The 27,480-nt window shown below is 40.6% G+C and overlaps 2 protein-coding genes across 4 annotated transcripts in view; one reads left to right on the top strand and one right to left on the bottom strand.

Annotated features, from left to right (window-relative positions):
• The window catches only part of Taz (tafazzin, phospholipid-lysophospholipid transacylase), a 37,135-nt gene extending 25,156 nt beyond the window's left edge, over positions 1–11,979 (bottom strand). The window contains exons 1-3 of one of the 3 annotated variants that reach the window (XM_065236960.1): positions 11,760–11,979; positions 11,282–11,657; positions 10,958–11,120 (exon numbers count right to left, since the gene is read on the bottom strand). In XM_065236960.1, coding sequence (XP_065093032.1) covers positions 10,958–11,120; positions 11,282–11,293 — 175 coding nt within the window. In that variant the 5' untranslated portion in view covers positions 11,294–11,657; positions 11,760–11,979. Of the gene's footprint in view, positions 1–10,957; positions 11,240–11,281; positions 11,658–11,759 lie in introns of those variants that run through there. The other 2 variants (XM_065236958.1, XM_065236959.1) reach the window with 2 other exon arrangements.
• Xxylt (Xyloside xylosyltransferase) overlaps positions 1–27,480 on the top strand; it is a 302,336-nt gene that overhangs the window by 122,928 nt on the left and 151,928 nt on the right. The gene's annotated exons all lie outside the window — the stretch shown is intronic.

Below are 27,480 nucleotides of genomic sequence, written 5' to 3'. Positions count from 1 at the left end.
ATCCTTGATAAATTCCGGGAGTACAACTTGCAGACTCACCATCTGTTTATTGATTTCAAAGCAGCATACGATTCAGTGAAGAGAAATGAGCTTTGGCAGATTATGCTAGAACATGGTTTTCCGGCGAAACTAATTAGACTGATTCGCGCAACGCTAGATGGATCGAAATTAAGTGTAAGGGTTGCAGATGAGATTTCGACCTCGTTCGTGACCTTAGATGGATTGAAGCAGGGTGATGCACTTTCAAACTTACTGTTCAACATTGCTCTTGAAGGAGCGATTAGGAGAGCTGGTGTGCAGATGAACGGTACCATCATCACACGATCGTACATGCTCCTTGCCTTTGCGGACGACATCGATATCATCGGAATTGACCGTAGAGCAGTGGAAGAGGCGTTTGTGCCTTTTAAGAGGGATACGGCGAGGATTGGGCTCACGATAAGTTCTACCAAAACGAAGTACATGGTAGTCGGTAGACAGCGTGGGAGCAATAGTGGTGTTGGTAGTGTAGTGTTGTTAGATGGTGAACAATTTGAGGTAGTGGAAGAATTTGTGTATCTTGGAACACTAGTGACATGCGATAATGATGTTACCCGCGAGGTGAAGAGACGTATTGCAGCTGCAAACAGGGCCTTTTACGGATTACGTAGCCAGCTGAAGTCCCGTAGCCTGCAAACGAAAACGAAATTCGCTCTGTATAAGACGCTGATACTTCCGGTAGCCCTCTACGGCCACGAATCGTGGACGTTAAAAGAGTCTGACCGGAGAGCATTTGGTGTCTTCGAGCGTAAGGTGCTGCGAACAATACTCGGCGGTAAACAGGAGAATGGCATCTGGCGGCGTCGCATGAATCACGAGTTGTACCAAGTGTATAACAGTACGGATATAGTGAAGCTTATAAAACACGGCAGACTACGGTGGGCTGGGCATGTAGTGCGGATGCCGGAAGAACGACAAGCAAATATTATATTCAGCAGAGAACCCGGTAGAGGTCGTCGACTCCGGGGTAGACCTCGGACACGTTGGCTATTTGCAGTTGAGGAGGACATCAGGTCGCTAAACGTTCATGGCGACTGGAAGCGATTGGCTCAGGACCGAGTCCAATGGAGAAGAGTACTTCGTTCGGCGTTGAATCAACCTGGCGATTCGTAGCCCATCAAGTATCAAGTAAGTAAGTTCTCAGAATGCTTCATCGGAAGTTCTCTTCATTTCTCGTCGGAAGTTCTCTGTAGTTCTCCTCGGAAGTTCTCTGGATTTTTCGTCGAAAATTCTGTGAGTTTCTCCTCGGTAGTTCTCTGAACTTTTCATGGGAAATTTTGTGAAGTTCTCATCAGAAGTTCTCTGAATTTGTCGTCGAATGTTCTCTGAACTTCACCTCGGAAGAATTTCTCCTTGGAAGCTTTGAACGTCTCCTCGGAAGATCTGTGAATTCTCTGATCTTCTCATAGGAAGTTTTCTGAATCTCCCCTTGACAGTTCTCCGAACTTCTCCTCAGAAGTCCTCTGGACTTCTTGTCGGAAATTCTGTGAACTTCTCCTCGGAAGTTTTGTGAACGTAGCCTCGAAAGTTCTCTAAACTTTTTTTTTGCATGTCCTCTGAAATTCTTCTCAGAAGCACTCTGAACTTCTCGTCCGACGTACTATGAACATCTTGTGCACATCTGAACGTCTTGTCGGGATTTCTCTAAACTTCTCGTCGGATGCTCTCTGAACTTCTCGTCGGTAGATCTCTGTACATTATCGGATGTCACTACTTCATACTATCGCTTTTATTTATTTATTTATTTATATGACTGAACATCAACAGGCGTTATTTGCCCCAATGATGTAACTTAAACTAAACATGAAAAGTACTTAAACAAAACATCAATAAGTACATAACATCTTAAAAAAAGGAACATTACTGAACAAACTAAACTGATCTAGAAAAAAAACGAACTAAACCTCCGGCGAACCAGCTGACGAGTCAGGTCAAAATCAAACAGTGCGGAGACCCTATTGAAGATTCTCTGTAAACCACCGATTGCAGCGAACATGCTATAATTATTTCGCTGTATGGGCAGGCGCAGCATTGAATTATTCGGTAGGGTTCGGGGTTGAACATTGATGTCAATTTGCTCAAGGAGGACAAGGCAATCGGTGCGTCCTCGCAAAATATCCGCAATTACCAATGCCCTTGCTGTATCTCTTCGGACCAACAGGCGCTCTAGATGGATCAGTTGCAAACGACTTTCGTAGCTAGGCAGTTTACGTAGCGCATTTCTCAGGAAACGTCGCTGAACAGACTCAACTCTTTCGACACCGTTGTTGTAGTGAGGAGTCTAGACAAGCGAGCAGTATTCTAATATGGAGCGAGACAAGGAGCAGTACAACGATTTAAGGCAGTAGATATTCGTGAAGTCTTTGGCAATCCTGAAGATAAACCCTAGAATTCTGGAAGCTTTGTCGACGGCGTGCGATATGTGCTGCTTGAAAGAGAGTTTTGTATACAGAATCACGCCTAGGTCCTTAATTTGGCTGACGCGCTCAATTTCAGTGCCTAACAAAACATACTTGAACATAATAGTCTCTTTCTTGCGCGAAAAAGAGATAACCGAGTATTTGGACGGGTTAAGCTTCATACGATTCAGAATACACCAATCAGCAAAAGCATTCAGCTGACGTTGAAGGAAGCAACAGTCTTCAATTGAGTGAATTCGGAGGTAGATAATCGTGGTTCCTCAATTACCAGATCCACGTCGTTGAAATAAATCAGGAAAATCAGCGGTTCCAGGTGACTACCCTGGGGTATGCCGGATGTGTCAGCGAACGTACGGGACTGGTGATCACCAATGACAACAGTAAGATAGCGATCGGTGAGGTACGACTGAAACCATTGCAAAAGGCAGCTGTGGATACCAAGCCTGTCCAGTTTAGCGATTGATATGCGGGGATTCAATTTTTCGAAGGCAGCAGATAAGTCAGTATAAATGACATCCGTCTGAGCACGATCCGACCTACTGTTAGAGATGTAGGAAGTAAGGCACAGCAAGTTAGTGGCAGTGGAGCGACCAGCCATGAAACCATGCTGGTCGATACTAATATACGGCTTACAGTGAACGAGTAACTGTTCCATAACAACGAGTTCGAACGATTTAGCAACAGCGCTAAGCGAAGTAATGCCACGGTAGTTGCCAACGTCCTGTTTGTTGCCTTTTTTATGTACCGGAAACATGTGCACTAGCTTCCAACAGGATGGGAAAACACCGACGTTCACAGACCGTTGAAAACGTGCAGCAGTGGAGACAACAAACTGTCCAAGTGCGTCTTGAGGAACACCGATGGAATTCCATCAGGACCCGGATTGTACGACGACTTGAGTTTCGATGAAGCCCTGAAAAAAATCTCGGGATTGATGTCAATTCTGCTCATGGTTTGGCCAGAGAGTGGTACGTAACTGGCAGCCAGTCGGACATGGTCGTCACTCAGTCTCTCGTCCGTGAAGACACTAGCAAATTTTTCAGAGAACAGCTGACAGATATCTTGCGTAGATGAGGCCACGTTACCATTATGTGTCATAGACGACGGCAGACCAGCTTCATGACGTTGTTCGTTGTCAAACTTCCAAAACTGCTTGGGACGTGACTTAAGCTTTCTCTGCAATCCACGTCGATACTGAAGAAAGCACCGTTTCGCAACTCGTTTGTATGCGTGATTGATCCTGACATAGTGACGTTGAAGGGGTAGTGTGCGGTGCTTGGTGAACTTCCTAAGAGCGGCTCTCTTTTTGGATTTCAGTCGACAAAATTCGTTCGTATGCTATGGTGGATGGGTCGTATGATGATGAATCTTTTTCGGAACGTGTCTGTCAATGATATATGCCAAGACATTGGAAATAGTTTGAGCGGCGGACTCAACGGTGTCCAATAAGTCGTCCCAATCTAAATTGGAGAGTAACTCGGCGATACTACCAACAATCAATACGAAACTAACGATTTTAAATTAGCTCACCACTTTAGTAGCCTATTGGTCCCAAGCAAACGATTAACGTACCCTTTTCTAGTTGAAATTCTATTACTACACTATGTTTGTTTTGATTCGCTATGAAAGTTTGACCGATAACATCAGGGGTGTGTGGATTCATGCAGAATATGCAGGGGTGAGTGAAATAGCTTGGGACTGCTTGGGACCGTTGTTCTGGTACTGAGTGAGCCAAAAATAATAATGATTTTCTTCGGGACCCAGTGGTCTTAGAGTTACCTCTATGATACTACCATGGTCGGCGTTGCGAAAATCGTAGGAAACGGTGGCAGGTGAAATATTAAAATCATGCATCAGCTTAGTACTTAACGTCACCAGTAGCGGCGGTTGGTGACGATCCAGTGGGCGCCTTGCATAAGAAAGTAGCCATGTCCTGGGCGCTTGCAAAACAAAGATCCAAACTGCGGTTGTTCTGGTTAATAACATGGTTGATTTGAGAAAGAGTGGCTGAGCTGTAATTGTCCAGAAGGAGCGAAGCGTAGGAATGGATGACAGAGTGATCCATGTCAGGATAGAGGAAGCCGTTGCGAGTTTTTTTTCCATGAAATCCCCGGGAGATTGAAGGCGGTATCCAGAACAGAGAAAACCGATTGGCAATGGGTTTCGATGAGGTCACGCTCCCGTATACGGTCGGGAGGAAAGTAAACCGCACAGAGAAACAAGGTACGATCGCCCAGTTTAATCGACGTTCACCTCCACCTTTAACTTTTCGACTATTAGCAGCATTCCTATCGCAACGGAAAACTTCATAATCGGCGCCGAACACCTGACGAGAGAGCGTGCGTGAATCCAACCATGTCTCCGTGAGAATAATGATGTCGTAGCAAAGATCCGAGGTAGCTACGCGAAAATCGTCGACATCACAGTTGATACCACCGACGTTCTGATAATACAGCAGCAAGCCTGAAGGAGCAGGTATAGTTTCAATACGTCCTAGAGTCTGAGCAACTTGCGAAGGATGCCTTGATGGTGCAGGCGAATATTGGCTGGAAGCAATGAGCGGATCAGGAGTCGTTGTCTCAAAAGATCGATTCTATTGAATCACGTGTATGCGCAATCGTAGAGACTTTGGCAAGTAAGCGGTGTTCTTCCATCACAAGCATTTGGAATCGCTTTTGCAAGGAGTTTCTTCAGTTAGCGGTGTTCTCGACTCGATTTGACGAAATTTAGGGTCTCTGGTTGACAAAAGACTGTTCTTTATTTCGAAATCCTTGGGGTTTTATAGCCTGATGTTACAAAGGTTTACATTTGGGTTTTGCTATGATCTAATTAATCGGAAAGAGATAGACAAGAGACGCCTGGGACGGAGTGTTGACAAATATTGCAATTTTGGTGCTTACCCTTGCGCGCCCATCGAGGCAGTCGTTTGGTGTTTTGTTTCTTCTGTTTGGCCCTGTAACGCAAGGCCAACCGGTAAGTTATTTGAGTCAACAAAAACATGTGTACATCGTACATGCTTTACTGTCCGTTGAAATGTGTGTCAAGAGGGTGTGCTTGTAAATTACATCGATGACTGCGTTTGATATTTGAAAGAACTTGAATTGGAGCTGCGCTTTCTTGCTTAAGATTTATTGGGTGGGAAGATGCATAGCACAACATCTCATCAGAAGTTCTCTTGAACATTTTTTTCGGAAATTATGCGTTCTGTGAACTTTTCCTTGGACTGTGAGCTTCTGTGAACTTCCCTTTTAGTTCAGAGCATATCGTCTGAAGTTCAAAGAATTTCGCCTGAAGTTCAGACGATTTCGCCTGAAGTTCAGAGGATTTCGCCTCAAGTTCACATAATTTCATCTGAAGTTCAGATAGTTTCGCCTGAAGTTCACATAATTTCATCTGAGGTTCAGATAGTTTTACCTGAAGTTCAAAGAATTTCACCTGAAATTAAGAGAACTTCGCCTGAACATCAGAGAATTTCTCTTGAACTTCAAAGAACTTCCTTTTAAGATCAGAGAACTTTTCTTGAAGTTTTCAGATCATTCATAAATGGCATATGACCTCTTGAAAACTGCTACGGAGTAATTTTACTATCTTCAAGAAAGCATTGTAAAGTCTAAAGAAGTTCAGCGCACTTCAGAGCTGTTTTGTGAACTGCAGAGAACTTCTTCGAAATTTTGCGGACTTCAAGTTAAATCTAGTGATCTTCGAATATCATGTCTAATGTTGAGGTGACTTGTTACTTCACCAGGACAGCGAGCCATCTCACATCTCACACCACGCAGAATAGGCCCGAAATTAAAATCTCTGCACTATGTATAACCTCTCTGAAGCTTACAGGAAATTGGTAAGAGTACTCGAAAGTTAGTAAAACCACTAAGATCTAAGATCTCTAAAGAAAATTGGAAAGCGTAGTCGAAAGTTTGTAAAACCACTAAGATCATAGACTATAACATTTTAAATTTTAGTGACTTATAGAACCATAGATTTTATTAAGTTTATGAACGGTATTATTAACCTAGCTGGGACATTTGTGCGAATGTTTTACTTAAATTAATTAAGATCTAAAGAAATGTCTTAGACAAAGATGAATCTTCAAGACTGTGGAAATCTAAAAAAAAATCTGAGATGTAGCTTTTCTGTTGGAGGTAGAAACCTAGCAAGCGACGAATAATCGAAGCAACCTACAAATAAATGTATTCTCATAGTCTGAAATAAAATGCCATTCCAAGTTTGTCTCTCATCAAGCTAAGACGTATTTTCAAGTAGTAGTAAATCCGGTCTATGGCCATATCACATTCAAGAGGTTTTGGGCCCGAAGAAGTTCAAGATGGAAAGATCCGGAATAACGAAGCAGACGAACGAAAACTACGAAACCTGGAAGCTGGAGGTGGAATTCCTACTGGTTCGCGAAGGACTATGGAAGTACATCGTGCCCGGAGTCAAGCCGGAAGAGGCTGCAAACCGAGCGAACGCGGCGGAGCTGATTGCCTGGGACGAAGGGGATCAGAAAGCGCGTGCGACCATTGGCTGCTGCTGAGCAGGAGTCAACACGGCCATATCCGGGCTACGAAAACCGCAAAGGAAGTATGGAAGAATCTGGAGAAGCAACATGAAGTCACTCACGTCGAAGGTTCACCTGCTGAAGCGGATTTGCGATCTCAAGTTCCAGGTAGGAGACGACATCGAGGACCACCTGGTAGAATTCGAGAGTTTGTTTGAAAAACTGGCCAACGCTGGTACGAAGCTCGACGACGATTTGCAGGTAATCCTGGTGTTCCGCAGTCTACCAAGCTCTACCAAGCAAGTCGACGCGCTGACGACTACCCTCGAAAATCGGTCGGAGGACGAGCTGACGCTGGCCCTTGTAAAGGATAAAATTATCAATGAGGTGCAGAAGCGAAAAGGGACTGTTCCGGCGGATTCAGCGGTATTGAAGGTGGCCGGGAAATCGAAATCCATTGTGTGCCACCACTGCCAGAAGGTCGGCCACAAGAAGCGAGACTGCAGAATTTGGCAGAAGCAGAGCCAGGATGAAGCTTCTCGAAGTGAAAAATCGGTTGCCAAGGAAACCAAGAAGTTTGCCAAGCAACAGGCAAATGCAAGAAAAACGGAGTCCACTGAAGAGGATTTCGTTTTCAGCGCTCGTGAAGGACCAGTGACGAAATGGATCGTGGATTCTGGAGCCAGCTCCCACATGTGCACCAATCGAAAGTTTTTCGTATCCGTTGAGAAACCACGAGCTGATATCCCGATAAGAGATACGGACGAGAATGGAAGGGTCATCCGGTACAAGGCGCGGCTTGTAGCTCAAGGGTTTACGCAGAAATATGGAGTCGACTACGACGAAGTTTTTGCTTCCGTGGTGAAGCAAACAACGTACCGGACACTATTCTCCGTCGCCTGCCAGAAGAAACTTCTCATCAAACATGCAGATGTCAAGACAGCGTACTTGAATGGTGAGCTACAAGAACCCGTCTTCATGCGGTTGCCTCCTGGATGCATAGCGGATGCAGAAAACGTGGTTTGTTGTCTTCGCAAAGGATTGTACGGGTTGAAGCAAGCCGCCCGTATTTGGAACCACAAATTGGACAAAACGCTGATACAAATGGGGTTCAAGCCGTCCAAGAACGATTGTTGTCTCTACGTCATGCAGAACAGAGTTAAAATCGCTTATATTGCTGTATATGTTGACGATTTCATTATAGCATGCGAGACTGAAAACGACTACAAGGCCATCGTTAATGAGCTGAACCAATATTTCACGGAGACGTCGCTCGGGGATATCCAGCACTTCCTTGGTATCCAGGTCTTCCGTTCCGAGAAACACGTTGCACTAAGTCAGAGAGCCTACATCCAGAAGCTTCTGACCAGATTCGGTTTGGAAAACGCGAAGCCATCCGCTTTACCATTGGACCCAAGCCACCTACATCCAAAGGAGGAGATCCCGCTGCCCAATAACCATCAGTATGCCAGCTTGATTGGTGGGTTGTTGTACGTGGCCATGTGTACTCGACCTGATGTTGCAGCAGCTGTTTCAATCCTGGGGAGAAAAACTAGTTTCCCCCTCACAGGCTGATTGGGTGGAGGCGAAGCGTATCCTGAGGTACTTAAAAGGTACTATTGACCACGAGCTAATCCTGGGAGCCGATTCCACGCAATTGGAGGTGTACGTAGATGCCGACTGGGCTGGTGACACCAAAGATCGCAAGTCAACCACAGGCTACCTGATCCGGTATGCAGGTGGTATGATTGGATGGTGTTCCAGGAAACAAGATTGCGTAACATTGAGCAGTTCGGAAGCCGAGTACGTTGCTATAACGAAGAGCTGCAAGGAGTTATGCTGGATATTACGACTATTCGACGATCTGGGAATCCACACCAAGTTTCCGGTTACTATGAACGAGGACAACCAGAGCGCCATCAAGCAACTCGAATCCAACTCCAGCGAGCGACGTTCGAAGCATGTTGACACGAAGTACCACTATGCGCGTCAACTGAAGGAGCAAGGAATCATCAGTCCACAGTACCTTCCAACAAACGAAATGATTGCAGACATGATGACGAAGCCTCTTCAACGTATCAAGCAAACGCGGTTTCGAGATGCAGCCATGATTCTTTCGTCGAGGAGGAGTGTTGGAGGTAGAAACCTAGCAAGCGACGAATAATCGAAGCAACCTACAAATAAATGTATTCTCATAGTCTGAAATAAAATGCCATTCCAAGTTTGTCTCTCATCAAGCTAAGACGTATTTTCAAGTAGTAGTAAATCCGGTCTACGCCCATATCACATTCAAGATTTTCCATATTCTATAGTCCTAGAAGTTAGAAATTATTGCCGGCTTTTGAAAATTTTCCACGAACACAGATTTAAAACCAAAGAGAAAAATAATTGGAAAATGTTCAAGGCTCTTGGACCTGATGAAAGAACCTTCATTTGTGACTTTATCAAAAGTATTTCTATGAGAATTTCTAAAGAATTTTTAGATTTATGTCCAACTTATTTAGAGAATTCTATGGGTAAATTTAAAAGAATTCTGAGGAGTATACAAATGTAAATACAGAGAACTACGAGAAAAATCTAAGGATTGCTTCCAAAGTAGTTTCAAAAATACCTGGTGAAACCTAGGAATGAACCTAACGAATTTGCGAGGAGAGCATCAAATGAATACTAAGGATAATTCCAAGGTAGTTCTGGGGTGAATCCCAAAAGAATTCTAGGAGCAATCCAAGGGAATTCTGTAAAGAAATTCCAGAAATTTTGAGGATAATTCCAGCAGAATTCTTTGAAGTCTTCAAAAAATAGAGCTCTTATTGAGTATTCTAAAGCAGGAGAATTGAAAGAAGTGTTTCTAAAAGAATTGAAAGGAACGTTTCAATGGAATTCGGAGTATTTTAATTCAATTGCTAAAAGAATTTGAACGTAGCTAAAAATGAGCATTCCATGAGAATTTCGATGAACATTTCAAAGCATAAACGAAGATAATTTAAGAATCAATTCCAAGTTGGCAGTTGAAGTTTTGGCAGAATACTCCCAGACCTGTTCCACGCCAAAAAGCAAATTAAAAATTAACTCGACCTTCTCCGATTCGTATGAAGCATTGCACATTTTGAGATAGGATATCATCAAACATTCCTCTTTCGATAAACAAAAACCTTCGTTTCATTTAGGCAGTGTTGAACGCCAAAGCTACTAGACATATACAAATGCAACGTTATCTAGTGTGCTATACACATTAAACAAAAACACTTTCAAAGCTCAGAAAATAATCCAGTTCAGTTACCCATCTAAATTTATCAACATTTGTTTGAACACGACTTTTGCCCAATCTAATTTTAAAGAAAATCTAGTCAAACCCACTGTCCTATAAGCCTTTTCTGATCCGATTTATGATTTCTGAATTCGATCGCTTCGGGAAGAGCTTTGCTTGTCGCCCGCCACTCAACGCACCGCGCACACGACCGTCATCGTGGTAGAGCATAAATCGCGCCAAACAACAATCACAGCTGCAGACAAAGTGAGAGAGAGAGAGAGGGATCAAAAAGCTCGTCAATGTCGTTCGTTGTCCTATTTACCACCGAACAGAGACTGAGGGCAGGCACCACCGACGAACGAACCGACATAAGGCGCCAATGAAGCAAATAAGATTTGACCGCCACACGGGTCGGTGACGGCGGCGGGTTGTGCAACTCCTTAGCACTATATGGCTCATCTACTCATCACTAGACAAGGCCATAAAAACTGCAACTAATGATGAGAGTCAATTTTCTGCTCCACTGCATGACGTTTCCGCTCACGCGGTTCGCTGTAATGCCACGGAAAGTTAAACAGACCCTATCGGCTAGATATCTGGAAACTGGTTTGCCGGAGCTATGCAACGTTCCACTTCGCAATCTTGCAATGTTTCTTTGCATATAAATAGTGTATGCGTATAGTGTGAGTGTGAAACCACTTATGTAAGTTACCGAAAGACACAGAACTGATTACCCTTGACCACACTTACCGATCACAATCTTGGAGACAAATCCCACAAATCCGATAACTCCTGTGCTAGCAATGTGCCACAGACGTGACGGGCGCCGCAGCTGGGGGAATATCCAATCGATGTTGTACGGGATGAGCGGTTGCCCGCCCGCTGCTGCTGCCAGTCCATTGGCGGACGGGGGCTTCAAAATTAGATTAAACAGAAATGAACTCATTAGAATCGTCGCGACGGCGGTAACGGAACCAGTACTGAGCACTTTTCTCATAAATCGGAGGACAGCTCGATACGGACGCGAAATGTCAACTGACTGTGTCCGTTCCGAATCGCGCTCGTAGAAATTACCTTCGAGTTCATGTTTTCGCCGTTTGAATATGTGTGGACGTCAAATTTAATTAGGAAAACTAGCCATACACTAGTTAACTTGCACTACTGTTTCGTCGGATGATCGTCGTCGCGTTTTCCTGCACCGAAGTTCCGCACGAGATTGTTGTGCTCCCAATGATGGTAGTGTTGGATAGGGCAGTGTGCGTCCGTCGCCGTCTTCCCTTGGATGTTTCTTCGGTTTTCCTCGTACTGTCCTTCTCCTACGCTAGCTGCTCTGTACTAGTGTGATCCGCAAGCCAACGTGGTAGTGTATTAGCTTCTCGGATCACATCGCATGTGATAATACTAGATCTTGATTGTACACACCACTAGCAGAAAACTGGTTTTATTGGCACTGATAGCAAGAATGAACAAAATAGAATGCACTTATAGGATCAATACTCTTCTTTTCACTTGGTTGATTTCTTTCGATTTTCTTGTGGCAAAAAGCACTGACCTCGGCACTGACTTTCCTCAATGGAGCACCTGCTTTTTTCCGGTTTTGAGCAGAAATCCACCAATCACTCGCAACGCACTTTCAAACATCACACTTGGACCCTTTCATTATCTGCTAGCAGATTGCAGCCTCAGCTGGTCTAGTCGAAGAAAATACGCACTGTACAGTTATTTCCAGCAGACAAACGACAGACACACGGCGACCAAGCTCGAGCTCTGCAAAATTCTGCCGCAGTTATGAAACCAACGTAAACACGCGACCACCACGCGAAAGCTGGCAGATTTTTGACAGCTGATTCGGACACGAATAAATTTTGGCCTTTCAAACTTGTCCCTCTCTCCCTGGACAAAATCGTTTGAAGGAGGGAGAGGGAATGCATTCGCTCTCTTCTCACCAAACGTCTCGCGCTTTATGAATGAATTAACCATCATCACGAATCATCCTCACTCATCTGGTTGTGGGTGAGAAGTGAGATTGTCGAATCGGGAGGTGTTTCAAGCGCGTAACGGTAACAATCGTAAATATAGGGTTTGTGCCTCATTGTGTTAGTACCGTTAGCACCGAAATTAGCCATGCAATAAGGTACTTGGGTTGAGACAATATTTTTTTTATTATTTTCGGTAACAGCTTTACCCGAAAAAACATACGATTTTATTTTTCTTAATATGTTGGAAAAAGATATCGAAAATCTAATTAAATAATTTTTATTTTCCAATTTTTCTAAAGAAAACTTACATGTGAAACCATTTTTTTCTGTGTAATTTGAGTCCAACTTTCATTCATGATGCGATAGAAAACATATTTTTATAGATGTATTGTTTACAAATGATGATACGTCCCTTGGAAAAATAAATCGAGATTTAAAAAAAAAATCTATCTTGTGGCATTTATCTTACTCTCTCAAATACCCTATACAGAGAAATCCACTGAGTAATTGAATCGAATATTATAATATGATAGATTACACTTAGAAATTATTTAAGAAAAAATATACACTGAGAGTAGTTCCGCAGTTGAAAATACATTGATACATTGATTTAAAACTGAAAGTTGTGAATTTTACCATGACAATAATGTCAATAAGTTTGAGTAAAAACTACTATGCTTCATAGTGCTCTTGAGTCAAGAGTCTTGACAATCATTCCAAGTCAATAGTTCAAAAATCAGGTGTGTTTAAAACCAGCATGTTTTGTGGTAAATTGAACTGCGTGTGGTATGGTATTTTTTAAAACATTTGTTTTTTTTTTCATCTGTTCGGGACATAACACCACTGCGACCAGTAATTTGATCTATTGTAGTATATCCCGTGTCCTTAGTTTAGTGCATGTCGTATTACTCCATCACTATTGAGAAATGATGAAGTATTCGGTTTTGATACAGTTGTCATTCTTGCCTTCATCGCACGGAATCGATTCTAACTGAAAGGTTCCGCTATTTATACCCTTCGGAGTGTTGAAACACCCTCCAAAGGCGCGCCCCTTTGTCAGTCAAATTTGGATTTGTTAGTCTTACCACTTCAAACTAGGGAACAACGAATATTTTTTTTTATATTAATTTATTTGTACAGGCTCAATCGAATAAACTTTACAGAGCCGAGTTAAGAACAACGAATAGAAGATTAGGAATCACATACATAGGTGAAGACTAACTAACTCATTTTTTCCTTGTTTCAATATCATCCTCGGTCCAGGCAACCCGAGGACTTATCACTATCAACAAGGCATAAAAAGTAACAAGGACTAAGATGTGTTCCTTTGATTACTGAAAAAAAACCTGTTCCCCTAGTTTGAAGTAGTCAGGACTAGGAGTCGGTGGTAGATCTTACATCCCGTAACGTACCACGAAAAGGTGATCTACCCACGTTACGGGGTTTTCTGGTTAAGCACCTTGGTAGTAGAATTAAAGGGTTTGTTTTCATTTTTGATTTTGATTTTGATTTTGATTTTGCGAGACAGAAGGGGGTCTTATGAAGGCCAGATCTCAAGTCTCAAGGCCAAATTCCAGAACTTGAGTGGAACATGGTTCTCACGTCAGACTATAATGTCTAAAATGAACCACATGCCCCAACCAACCCCTAGAACGGCTCCCATACACTCTCCATGCTGAATCGTGAGTCCCCCCTTTTCCCATATCATTACATGCAAAATAATAACCCGATGCAGGTCAATTAAATATGCCTAATTGAATTAGTTGCAATGATAGTGTTAACAGTAATGACAGTATAATATAGTAATTTAATAAAATGAATATTTACCTGTTAATAATGATCGAGGTTGGTGAAAAGTATGGGAAGTTGTTAGTAAAAGCAAAAACTCCACTGAATGCTAATAAATGAAACCGATGAATGACTGACTATTTTACGAGAAATCGAGGAAGTAATATTGAATAGTAGTAGTAAAGAGTGATTTGCGGTAGAACAGTCGTTTTGTTTGCGCTCTCGTCGTCTTCAAATTCGCTCATAAGGAAATCATCTTCGCTGTCTTCATCCGAGAAGGAATATAGTTGATATCGTTGTTTTCTTCAAAACTGCATCGTATTGATCTAAATAAAAGAAAAGAGAAAACAAAATCGCCACTCGATCAAGCCAAATTCAAAGATAGTATCTGTGTGATGTAGCATTCCAAAAGTTTTGAGCCAAATAATGAAAATTAATTTTTTACATTTTTGTAACTATTACACTCAATTATTTAAAAGAAACTATTCATATTTTATACTATAATTCTAAACTACATAATTATTTAATTTTGGCTAGTAGTTAAATCAAAACAAACTTTGGTCCGCTACATCACAACTGGCATCACTAGTGTGCATCTTTCAAAATGTAAAGATACAGACAAGCCCTGGGACCTGGTTGCAGTTAAGCAATCCTCAAGGTTATGCCAATGCCCAGGGAATTAAAGGGTTTGTTTTCATTTTTAGTATTAAATGGTTAATAGTTTATGACTTTTGTTTGTTTATTGAATGGTTTCAGAATTCATACAAATATTCTTCAACACTATGTCATAACATTGACTATATAAAAAGTATTCAAGCACAGACAAACAGACGTAACTCTTTGAAAAAGTTTTTCTTGAAAACATAGTATCTCAAAACATAGGTCCTCAGTAACGACATTCTCTGGCTTCTCGCGGAAAACAAGCTTGTTCGCTAACTCGCAAACAATATTGCATAAAAGTTCTATAGAATGTTATATGAGACAGTTAGAAGATACTGAGAGGTTAGCACATATCATCGGCAAGAGACGTGCGTGTGAGAAAATTTGCGAAAAAATCTAAGGGCACCGGTTCTATAGAATGTATAGAAACGTCAAAAAGATCCGATGCCAGCGCTGCGGCGAGTAGTTCGCGGAACTGATAATATTCAAATCAACCGTTAAATACGTGAACGAAGATACACAATGAAGTGTTACGTCTGTTTGTCTGTGATTCAAGTCTAATCTAACTGTTTCGCTGATCGTTGGACATACGAATCGGATTACCAATTAAGATTCATTACATGAAGGCTTCCAATACCCACTTATTCACAATAAGTAAGCTCACGAAGCTCTGGAATTTCGTCACATTCTGAAAGTAGATCATATTAAAATAAAAAAAATAAACAAACGTAACAACATTCATTATTTGAGACCCCCCTTTAGTGCTAGATCTGCCAGAATTTCTTCGATTATAGTTTCCACTTTTTCTTCACCGTTTCCGTTCATAAGTAAAACAGAAGATTGAAACTGATAAAAACAACACAAACCGTATCGAGCAACTTGCAAAACAAAAATGAATTTTCAATACGGCGTTCTCATGAGCTCCGTTTGTCGAATCACGAACCAGAGACAATTTTGACGGTTGAAATTATCGCTATTTTGGTTTATTTTTACTATGTGCATGTTTAAACTGACAACAATGCGATGAGCAAGAATGCATGTCTTACTTAATTTCATTACATAAATGTTTTCAATTTAAATACAAAAGTACTGCAAAAATGACTGACAAACTGCATTGGTGCATAGTATTTTCTTCAACATTTACTGTATTTTCAACAATACATTTCTTTAAATTGACTGATTTCGTGAATGGTATTTCTAAAAGCAATTTGCTGTTTGTTGTTACTACAACACTTGTTTCAGTGTAGGAGAAATGGATGTAATGCCCGAGGGGGACGACACATCTAAATCTCAATTCTAGATGCTCAAAAAATCTCACACTAGCGAATCAATCTTCGAAAAATCATTTTTCATTTCTCGCATTTACTTGCATCGTGCTTAATCTTTTTGCAGGAAATCTTCAAAATCGACATAAATCTACCTTCTACCTACTCAGCGTGCGTGCAGCTAGCCACAGCAAAACACAATCTTTTCTGCATCGTAGATAGAGTCGTCCCCCGTAATGCCCCTAATTTGGGCCCATACATAAATTCAGCAATCGACTAAATTTTCAATAGCGACCAAAAATATCCATTAGTACACCGTCCCAATGACGCGTTCATGTAGATAAAATTGATAAATAGCAGACTTTTAGCAATGGGCCCAATCTTAGATTCATAGGCCAACATTAGAAACATTTCCCCTATATCCGGAATAGGACGTTTGATATCCCAGACTTAGTCTTTTTAAATATTTATAAGCTACCTGGCTTACCTGTCGGTCTACGGGCGGCCTTAAGCTAGGGTAATACCAACATTGGCGTAGCCGGAGGCCGCCTCCAGAATTATCTTGGCACCCCCTAGAATTTTTGGTGTTTTTTTAGAAGCCGGTATTTTGTCAAGCTTGTCAAGTCGATGTTACTATTTAACAGCGATTAATAAAATTGAAGCTCAAATAACGGTTTTTTTAAAGTCCTCTCTATATAATTTCAGGGCACTATTTTGAAGTCCCATTGGAATACTTAGTTGTGGAAATTCCGTACAAATTCAAGAAATTTCATTCATGGAACTTTACGAGAAACGTAGAAGCATAGATGTAACTGTAAGACTAGAAGGTCCCGAAATAACGTGCTCAACTTTTTGGCTCAGCTCTGGTACTCTCTTCGGTCCCAAGCTAATCGATTCACCCCTTGAAACATAGGAAAAACCAATAACCCCTCATTTTATCTGTCAAACTTTCATAGCGAATCAAAACAAACATTGCGTAGTACTAGAATTTCGACTAGAATGGGATACGTTAATCGTTTGCTTGGGACCAATAGGCTAGTCAAGTAGTGAGCCAATTTAAAATCGTTAGTTTCGTATTGATTGTTGGTAGAAGTGCAACAAACGTTGTAGAAGGAATTTTGTAGCAGATCTAAAAATAGTTCAATATACTTCTAAGAACTTCAGGAATCCTCGCTTCAGCTTAGGGAACTTCGTTGCAGATTGTCAGAGATCTTCCTCAAAAAAAGCTCCATGAACTTCTTTGACGTTTTGGGAACTTCGTTCAATTTCAAGGAACTTTCCTGGTGTTCAAAAATATTTGTAGATGTGCAAATATGTCCAGAAATCTTCGCAGAACTAAAAAAAACATGGATTTTGGAATAAATTCAGGGAACCTCGTAGAAGTTGAGGAAATTTTTTTAAACTCAAGGGAGTTTTGTAGATGTTCAGGAAACGTTGTATAATTCACAGGATATTTATCGAGCCATCCTTCCTAGACAGCAGGAAATATTCAAAAGATCTCCATATAGACGAAGATATTAGTAATGCTCTCTGGAATTTTCCAAGACTTCAGGTTGATCAAGTCCCCCCCCCCCCTCCTAGAGCGTGACACAATATATGCATCAACCCTAAGCAAATTATGCCACATGTGCCGCATCGCTTGAAACGCAAAGAAAAGCGAAAATTATCTTGCCCATCATTCCGCATCGACGTTGCTCAATGATATGTATACATCTCATTGCTCGCGAGTAGAGTCGGTGTATAATGAGTCACGCCAAGAGAAAAACAGTTGAACTCGCATCACGGTTTTCGAAAGATTCCCTTTCTTTTCACTTGGCAACAGAGGACTTCTATACATCAACTTCAAATGACTTCTAGCGTGAAAAAAAATAGCGGCTGTAGTAAATCATCATATCAGTGATTTTGTCAAATTATCTTAACAAAAATAGTAGAAATTTGCATTACTGATCATTACCAAACGTATCCCATGACAATTTAATGCTCACTGCGTGTTGATATTTTATATTTTATTGCAATACCTTTCGTGGACCTTTCATAGCGCCGTAATGTTTGTTTACTTTACACGATAGGTAGCCGGTTTGACAGTTCAATAGGTAGACTTGGCTTCACTCTTGGCGTGACTCATTATACACCGACTCTACTCGCGAGCTGCAATGCAAAAGATATTAATAACAAACAAATCTAAAATTTCATAGTTTACCATTGAGTGTGGATTAATCACAATACAAATTGTGACCGAGCGCGGCCTTGAGGTTATTAAACTATTAAATATTCTAGGTAGGTCCTGAGGTAGGTCCTTTTTAGGATTTGGCCAATGTCCACCGAAAATAAATAAAACTCTAGGGCAAGGCCAGCTCCAAGTATAAGCATCAATACCGATGGTGGAAATATTAAATATTTTAATATTTGTGATATTGGTGAATGTCATACTTAGTCTGACAGTTGTTTTTTTTTGTTTTTGACTATTACTATTTTGGGTTTTAAGTGTACATTTGACATTCGTTTAATGAAAAATGGATTTCATACGAAAGGTAAGTTATTCCCTTCACTTTATCCCAATTTTTTTTTAATTTGAATATTTGGTTCTTTGATAAAAAGAACATGAATGCGTGAAATATACGGGATTTACCGAGGGGGACGACTCTATCTACGATGCAGGAAAAAATGTGTTTTGTTGTGACTAGCTGCGTGCACGCTGAGTAGATAGAAAGAAGATTGACGATGATTCTGAAGATTTCCTGCAAAAAGATGATGTGCAATGCAAGTAGATGCGAGAAATGAAAGAAGATTTTTCGAAGATTGATTCGCTAGAGGGAGATTTGTTAAGCATTTAATCTTGAGATCTAGTAGTGTCGCGCCCCTCGGGATTTACGCCCAAAACCCGGGAAAATTTACTTTTCTCAGAGGGGAGAAAAAACTAATTCTGAAGCTGGCCAACACCATTCGTGATGCAGGCTTGGATCAATTCATGCCATCCAGCAAAACGAACAATTTGAAATCCGAGTCAATAGATTCATTTGAAACGGAAGTGTTAGAAAGGATCCAATCATACTTCAAAGAACGGTAAACATTTGTTTGAATTATTTTTCCAACTATTTATCAAATGCTGTGCATCTGTGTTGATTGATTCCAATTTAATGTAAAAAATTTTGCCGGACTCGGAAATCTATCGGCAAGTGTATCTCTGTCGAAAAGAGGATACAGAATGGTAATCATTACCTGTTCTCAATTATTATTCTCTATTTATTTATGAACACGCAAATGCACATGTAAAACAAGGAAAAATAATCAAAGTTGAAGAACGGGGTGGGGGTCTTATCTGGGTGGGATGACTGTAGCCTGTCTTTTACCAACACGAAATTAAAAAAAAAAACATCGACACGCCTAATACCATAGAGGTAACTCTAAGACCACTGGGTCCCGAAGAAAATCATTATTATTTTTGGCTCACTCAGTACCAGAACAACGGTCCCAAGCAGTCCCAAGCTATTTCACTCACCCCTGCATGTTCTGCATGAATCCACACACCCCTGATGTCATCTGTCAAACTTTCATAGCGAATCAAAACAAACATAGTGTAGTAATAGAATTTCAACTAGAATAGGGTACGTTAATCGTTTGCTTGGGACCAATAGGTTACTAAAGTGGTGAGCCAATTTAAAATCGTTAAAGTACGTTCAGACTACAGAGTTATAACAACAATCAATACGAAACTAACGATTTTAAATTGGCTCACCACTTTAGTAGCCTATTGGTCCCAAGCAAACGATTAACGTACCCTATTCTAGTTTAAATTCTATTACTACACTATGTTTGTTTTGATTCGCTATGAAAGTTTGACAGATAACATCAGGGGTGTGTGAACTCATGCAGAACATGCAGGGGTGAGTGAAATAGCTTGGGACTGCTTGGGACCGTTGTTCTGGTACTGAGTGAGCCAAAAATAATAATGATTTTCTTCGGGACCCAGTGGTCTTAGAGTTACCTCTATGGTTATAACATGTTATAGCGCTATCTTGATGGTCGTTTCTGTGTTGCAATTATTTGACAACCGTTATAACAAGTTATAACTCTCCAGTCTGGACAGCGTTTTAGTTTCGTATTGATTGTTGGTATAAGCATAGAGGTAACTCTAAGCCTAGAAGGTCCCGAAATAACGTGCTCAACTTTTTGGCTCAGCTCTGGTACTCTCTTCGGTCCCAAGCTAATCGATTCACCCCTCGAAACATAGGAAAAACCAATAACCCTTCATTTTATCTGTCAAACTTTCATAGCGAATCAAAACAAACATTGCGTAGTACTATAATTTCGACTAGAATGGGATACGTTAATCGTTTGCTTGGGACCAATAGGCTAGTCAAGTAGTGAGCCAATTTAAAATCTTTAGTTTCGTATTGATTGTTGGTATAAGCCTCCGTGCATCCTTGGTGGAACACAACACTTGATTTGGCTGGCCGTCACCACCGAAGTTCACTCCTTGTCCTCCTAAATTCGACATTACTTGGTACCTTGGTACATGATATCAATAGAGTCGGTGTATAATGAGTCACGCCAAGAGTGAAGCCAAGTCTACCTATTGAACTGTCAAAACGGCTACCTATCGTGCAAAGTAAATAAACATTACGATGCTATGAAAGGTTCACGAAAGGTATTGCAATAAAATATAAAATATAATCGAAGAAATGAGCATAAACACGCAGTGAGCGTTAAATTGTCATGGGATACGCTCGGTAATGATTAGTAATGAGAATTTCTACTATTTTTTGTTAAGATAATTTGACAAAATCACTGATATAATAATTTACTACAGCCGCAGTATTTTTTCTCTCGCTAGAAGTCATTTGAAGTTGTTGTAGAAGTCCTCTGTTGCCAAGTGAAAAGAATTGGAATCTTTCGAAAACCGTGATGCGAGTTCAACTGTTTTTCTCTTGGCGTGACTCATTATACACCGACTCTAGATATCAATATAAACGTTCCGTGGTCGTTTTCACTTGATTCGCCATGAGCCTGGTAAGATTTGCTGCCGGATTTTGTAATAGACGAACGGCCAATGCCGAAGCCAAAAACAAAAAATTACGCAAAACTGATGACAAACCAGAGATGCCAGATGATGTTTTCAAAAGTCTGTATGAGTGTCAAAAAATATGTCTGTATTCTAGAAAAATCACTGCATTGGAGATTTCATATTTCCCACATGTATTTTGGCTATAAAATTACTCGCTACACACTAAACTAAAAAAATAAGCATTTTTAAACTTAATAAAGTGCGTTTTTGCGGTTTTTAAAATTTGTATTCTTAGTAGAAAAAATACGAAGTCAAAACTTAAAAAGCATTTTGCTGTTTAAAATCACGCGATTAAAAAAAATTAAAATCCCGTTCAAGGTCCATGTACCGAACCGTCGGAATTAAGTGACAACGTTAAAAAGAAATATTGGCATGTGGGTAAGGCTAGAAGAAGGGAAAATCTATTATTTCAAATAAAAATAAATGAGAAATGATCAGAACCTACCGAACAGATTTTATTATTTAGTCTTATCATACATGTTGCTTGAAAATAGTCGAAAAACTGTTTTTATGATTTTTAATTTAATGGCTTTTTTATTTTAATGGCTTTTCCACAGATAAACAGACATAACTCTCGCAAGTTGTTCATCGAACAAGCATTTAACGGTCAATTTAAAAGTATCGTAGTTGGTAGTACCGCCACCTGTGGCGCGCATAGTCCATTCCCTTGCGTTTGACGTTTACACACTACCGCCATCTGTTCAGCGTACTACCCACCACAGTGTACTCAACAGATGGCGGTAATGTTTTTGCGACGATGTTTTACAGTGAGAAATATTCAATGTGTTATGTCTGTTTGTCTGTGGCTTTTCCATATTTCTTGGACGCTAGGATTCCCTGCATCATAACTGCATCCATCCTGTTATGCAGTTTAGTTTTGTTTAGGGTGATCGACGAAAACATCATTTCTACTGCCGCTGAGGAGTGTGGCAATGCAAGTAGGGTTGGCACAATTCGTCTGAGATAAGGAAAAGCGATTTCGCCATTCACCCGTTTGGTGGTCAGTACCACTCCCCAGAATTCAACACCATCATCAACATTAGTATCCATTGGCATATTCATGTTTCTCATCTCGCGGAAGTCGTCGTCTACCATTTGCATTTCGAATTCGTTGATAACATTTGGGAACATCCGCGTTTTATTTTTGAGATTTTTTGGGTCAATTCCCTACCTCAAAAACCTGGCAATGGTTTACGAGAATCATATCATCCATATTGATACGTTTCCCGATTTGATTTACAAGCGTTATGTAGAAGTTCATCGCCATTGGTCTGAAGTGATGAACATCCTCAAGCTTGATGCTATTGGATGACAAAACATCATCCAAATGTTTTTGTACGCCAGTACCCATATAAACCTTTTCCACCGTAGTTTCTGGGTTGCAAAATTAACGAACTCAGGTCTTCAAGTTTCGCAATGTAGTCTGGTCTCATGAAATTATCGAGGATTTCCTTAAGCAAACGAACTAGCTCAGAATTGAGTCGGAATATTTAAGGCGCTTCCGATTGGAACAAGCGGTTTAGTTTGTTAACTTTTGGTAGAACAAATTCCAAAAACCTCAAGCAAAGCTCCGTCATGGGGTTCTCCAACATACCGCTGATTTCTTTCATCTTCACGGCATCAAGTCCACATTCGAATTAGTATAATTTAAGTATACTCTGAGAGCTGGAAGCCTTTCTATCATCTGTTTCACCACCTGCTTTAATGACAACCAGCGTGTGGTAGCCGGGTGGAGCATTTTCAATGGTTTCAAGTCCATAATTGCTTGCAGCTGTTCAAATTTCGAAAATAAATTTGTTTATTTTATGTTAAATTTCAGGAACCAATTGTTAAAAATCTGTACAAAATCTGTATTAATTTTCAAATATCTGTATAATGTCTGTAGTCTGTATTGGGTCTGTACGAAACTTCAAATATCTGTATAAATACAGACATATCTGTATATCTGGCACCGCTGTGACAAACAGAAAGCTGCATCAGTATAAACATAAACAACAACGGTGAAACGTCATTGAGTGCACGGTGTACGCTATATAAGGTAAGGTACTCCGGTAAATGACGTCATTCCTATCCTTTTAGAGCCTACACGGTTAGAAAAATGTACCCAAAATTAAGTTCTTTTCACTCATCTCGGCACTATAGTCAACCGGTGAACACTCGTGCTTATTTCAGTTACCATGGAGACGTAATTTGTGGTTAGCCCCGGTCCCTTTCAAATTGTATCATTATTCATGAACGGCCTTATATTTGAAATGACGTTTCACATTCATCTAGTGATGTCCGATTTTCATTCGAATAATCGTTTAATCGATTAACGAACCGAAAAGTAAACTATTTATAATCGGTTAGATCATGCCGATATAAGCATTAACATCTCCATAGGATCATCACCGATCGTTTCAAACATGTGCTGCACTCTCATTCGGGGAAAAATGGCAGCACAGCGAACAAAAAATAATCGATTAGTTGTTAATCGAGTAATTAAAAAATGGGACATCTCTGATTTTGGTGTGATTGTTTTGATAAAAATGAGCGCAAAATTTCATCTATTCCGAGGGGGCAGCAAAACCACAAAATTACCTTGAATACGGGGGGTTCTCATTGGATGAAAGGGACCGTGAAAGAAGACACTAAAATAGAAAGTTTTTCTTCCGACCGTTTCATCTTAGTATTCATCTTTGCTATAGTGCAGGAACCCAAAAGTAGGTAAAGCGGGTTAAAGTAATTTTCATTTACTTGTGTGTAGATCGTATGGAATTTTCCAATAGCCTTTTAACCAAAAGTAAGTTAGTTGTATCCAACAGTAGGTAAATATGATTATACTCAACGTTGGGCTCCCACACTTTACTACGTTGGGTGGTTTTGCTCCTCCGTTGTTGACAACATTAGAAGTAAAAAAGGAGACAAACTAGTCAAAAGTAGGTAAAAGTGAACTGGTCGTTGGGTACTTTTTTCTTACCGTGTAGGAGAGCCTTTTGCTGAACAAAATGAACTGATGAATGCACTCGTGAATTAACACACAACATCATTGACGAGTGCACGGATGGATTTGAGTTCACTCACTCGACAAAAAGTGACACAACAGCGGGGCCCTGTTTACTAAAAATGAACACATATATGTTCATTTTTAGTAAACAGGGCCCCGCTGTTGTGTCACTTTTTGTCGAGTGAGTGAACTCAAATCCATCCGTGCACTCGTCAATTGAGTTCTCCAAGCAGGATCTCACGAACACTACACTAATAATATAATTTTACACACACTAGCGAATACTGTCATGTGCATTGTAAGAACCGAGGGGGGCGACACATCTAAATCTCAATTCTAGATGCTCAAAAAATCTCACACTAGCTAATAAATCTTCGAAAAATCTTTTTTCATTTCTCACATCTACTTGCATCGTGCATCATCTTTTTGCAGGAAATCTTCAAAATCGTGATAAATCTTTTTTCTATCTACTTAAAAAAAAAACACAATATTTCCTGCATCGTAGATAGAGTCGTCCCCCTCGGTAAGAACCTAACATCCATTTATGAGTAAAAGTGAACCCATTGTCAATAAAAGTGGCACTACTAATTAATGCGTAATTTAGTATGCCAATTAAGTAGTAACTGTAGCTACTGTAAGCAGAAACTCGTTTTTGTTAAAATAATTTGCTCATTAATGAGTAAAGCCACTTTTATTAAAAATGGGTTAACTTTTACTCATAAAAGGGTATTTGACTGTTACCGTGCAGCGTAGGATTTGTTTTAGTTTTGTTGTTTATTTTTACTTTAGAATGACAATTCTTACAGCAAACAAAAAATTTCTCACAGCGAACAAAAAATTTCATCTCACTAACACATACAGGTTTCACTTTTGCTCAGAAAAGGCGTTCCCTTTACTGTCTTCTGATTTTTAGCAGAGTTGCCAGCCTTCTTGATTTGTAGTCTTCGATTATATGCAAATGCAAAGTAAAACTTGGCAAAACATCGTCAATCCCCTTATTCTTGGGCAGGGCCTGACGATGTGAATCTGATTTTGATCAGTGAACGGGCAACATGTGGTACATTATCTCACTATGAACCTGTCATTTCTAGCCTATCTGAACCATTTCATAAATCGAAACCAAATCTTAGGTTACGCTCATCCTAAGCGGGCCCTCCGCATCCTATCTCTGTCTTACCTCAATGCGAGGGGGACGACTCTATCTACGATGCAGGAAATATTGTGTTTTGCTGTGGCTAGCTGCGCGTACGCTGAGTAGATAGAAAGAAGATTTATCACGATTTTAAAGATTTCCTGCAAAAAGATGATGCGCGATGCAAGTAGATGCCAGAAATGAAAGAAGATTTTTCGAAGATTTATTCGCTTTATTGAGCATCTAAAATTGAGATTTAGATGTGTCGCCCCCCTCGCCTCAATGACCAAATGCCAATGGTTTGAATGTATCAATATATAAATTGGAAATGACGTTCAATCAAATAAACCCATAACCCACTCAATTGGCCAGGCTTCAGAATTGTCCAATGGGCAGTGCGCTATACACTCCAAGTTCTCTTTCTTTCAAAATCACCCCAACTTTGATATTTTACCCATTGAGTGTTGATTAATCACAATGAAACATTGTGATAGAGCACGGACTTGAGGTTACTAGAGTTTTAAATAATCTAGGTCCTATTTAGGATTATGTCTGAAAAATCCAAATCTGGCCAACGCCCACCATCAAAGAACTTTGAACATTACATTATTGTTATTGTTATTGCTCAGTTCACACCCTGGCTGGCTGGTCGTGGCCTATGCTAGACCGTATAGCATAACGACTTTCCTTTCACTAGCAGGCTTTTTGGTCCCACTAGCGTCCGATTAGGGGATAGTAAGAGATTAAAAGAATAAAAAAGAACGATAGAGGATTTTGTTGTTTTGCTGAAAAAAAAAAAAAAAAAAAACGCCGGCTTGTTGTGCAACATCAGGTTTGTTCGCTTTCATTCCGTTCTAAGGGGCAACGTGCATCGTCGTCGTACTCAAATACCTGGGAACCTCCAGAGGTGCACAGGGCCAAAGTGAATGACTTCCATTCTGGGCAGCTGCTTGACCTGGGCCCAGGTCAAATTCCTATCGGCTTGCTTAATTTCCTTGTTGACGCTCCGCCGCCTTAGTATTTGCCTTTGCTGCGATGTTCTGGCGGATTTAATTCATAATCAAACGCTTGCCTGCAGACTTCGTTTCTATTGCTATCGGCTTCTGATGACATTTACATCTGAGATCCATTTGTGAGGCCTCCAGCCATAAGTTATATACCGCAGGCAGCGGTTGATGAGACCTGCAGCTTTTGAGTGTTCTCCACTGGTGCTGCACAGATTCCACGTTTTAATCGAAGTTTCGAATTTTGATACGTTGACCAATCTGATTTGATCTCCGCTTTTGTGTAAATGTCATATTATCACCGACCTTATTACCATCACCTTAGTGTGTGACATCAGGTGTACTACCCATAATCGCATATCAGTCCCATCTTTGCTTGATTTCCTATCCATATGGGATTGATATGCGATTATGGGCAGTGTACGCTCTTCTGTGTTTTCGTTACCAATGCAGTTAATTTGACACGTTTGTTGCATTTCCGTATGTCTCAATATTATTCTTGCTGAACCACCGTCAAGCCCACTATCCAGAGGCAGCGAACCACCTTAACACCTGAAATTATAAAAAAAAACAAATTAAACATTAGCACCAAACCCCCCCCCCCCCCCCAAGCTCCAAGCCATGCAACAGGATCATTTCGTGCCCCATGAAAACTTGATCCAGTTGCTTCCAGGTTCATTGTTTTGGCGCCAGCCGGGAGAGACTTGGTCCTGTACCAAATGCTTTCCTTGTCTCCATTCCGCTCAGCTACTCGCAATTGATTGTGATATAGTGGGCGGAATATTACAATGTGAGGCAATTCAATGCAGACGTCTTCCAAATTTGGCCGATCGTCAGGTAATCAGTGGGTTACCACCTGGCACCTCTTAGCAAGCACTATGCTACGAAGCGGACCGGAAGTTTCAATGAACAACCTCCCCCAAGAACTTTAAACATTACATTATTTCAAAAAAAAAAAAAAAAAAAAATCTGGTGGTGTTCCAGGAGATTCTGCCATCAAACAACATTTGGAGATAGTAAAAGTTGACAAATAGTCACGTGACCAAGGCTTAAGAATATTATCACCAGCTTGGACTTGACAAATTTTCAAAACTCTGGGACATTGCCATTATTTTAGATTTCAGACTTAATTTTTGGTGTCCCGTACAAAGGAAAACTTAAGAATTACGAGCTTGAACAAATGTTCACTACTCTAAGGGCCTTATTACGGGTGTCACTACACGGTGATAAGCAAGTGATACTCATAATAAGAGCCGTGATTACTGTACAAATCAAATGGGAATCAAATCAACGTGACGACAAGTGACAAGTTTTCACCGTGAAGTGACATCCGTAATAAGCCCCTAAGTGAAATATTCGAGATATCGGATTTAGAATATTCTAACATAATTCAA

The sequence above is a fragment of the Ochlerotatus camptorhynchus genome, unplaced genomic scaffold (assembly GCF_037179485.1).
Source record: "Ochlerotatus camptorhynchus isolate MF236.1 unplaced genomic scaffold, CSIRO-AGI_Acam_v1.1 ptg000577l, whole genome shotgun sequence".
In the NCBI taxonomy this organism is placed as follows: domain Eukaryota; kingdom Metazoa; phylum Arthropoda; class Insecta; order Diptera; family Culicidae; genus Ochlerotatus; species Ochlerotatus camptorhynchus.
The sequence above is the reverse complement of the archived record's forward strand: the minus strand, read 5'-3'. Positions and strand labels throughout refer to the sequence as shown.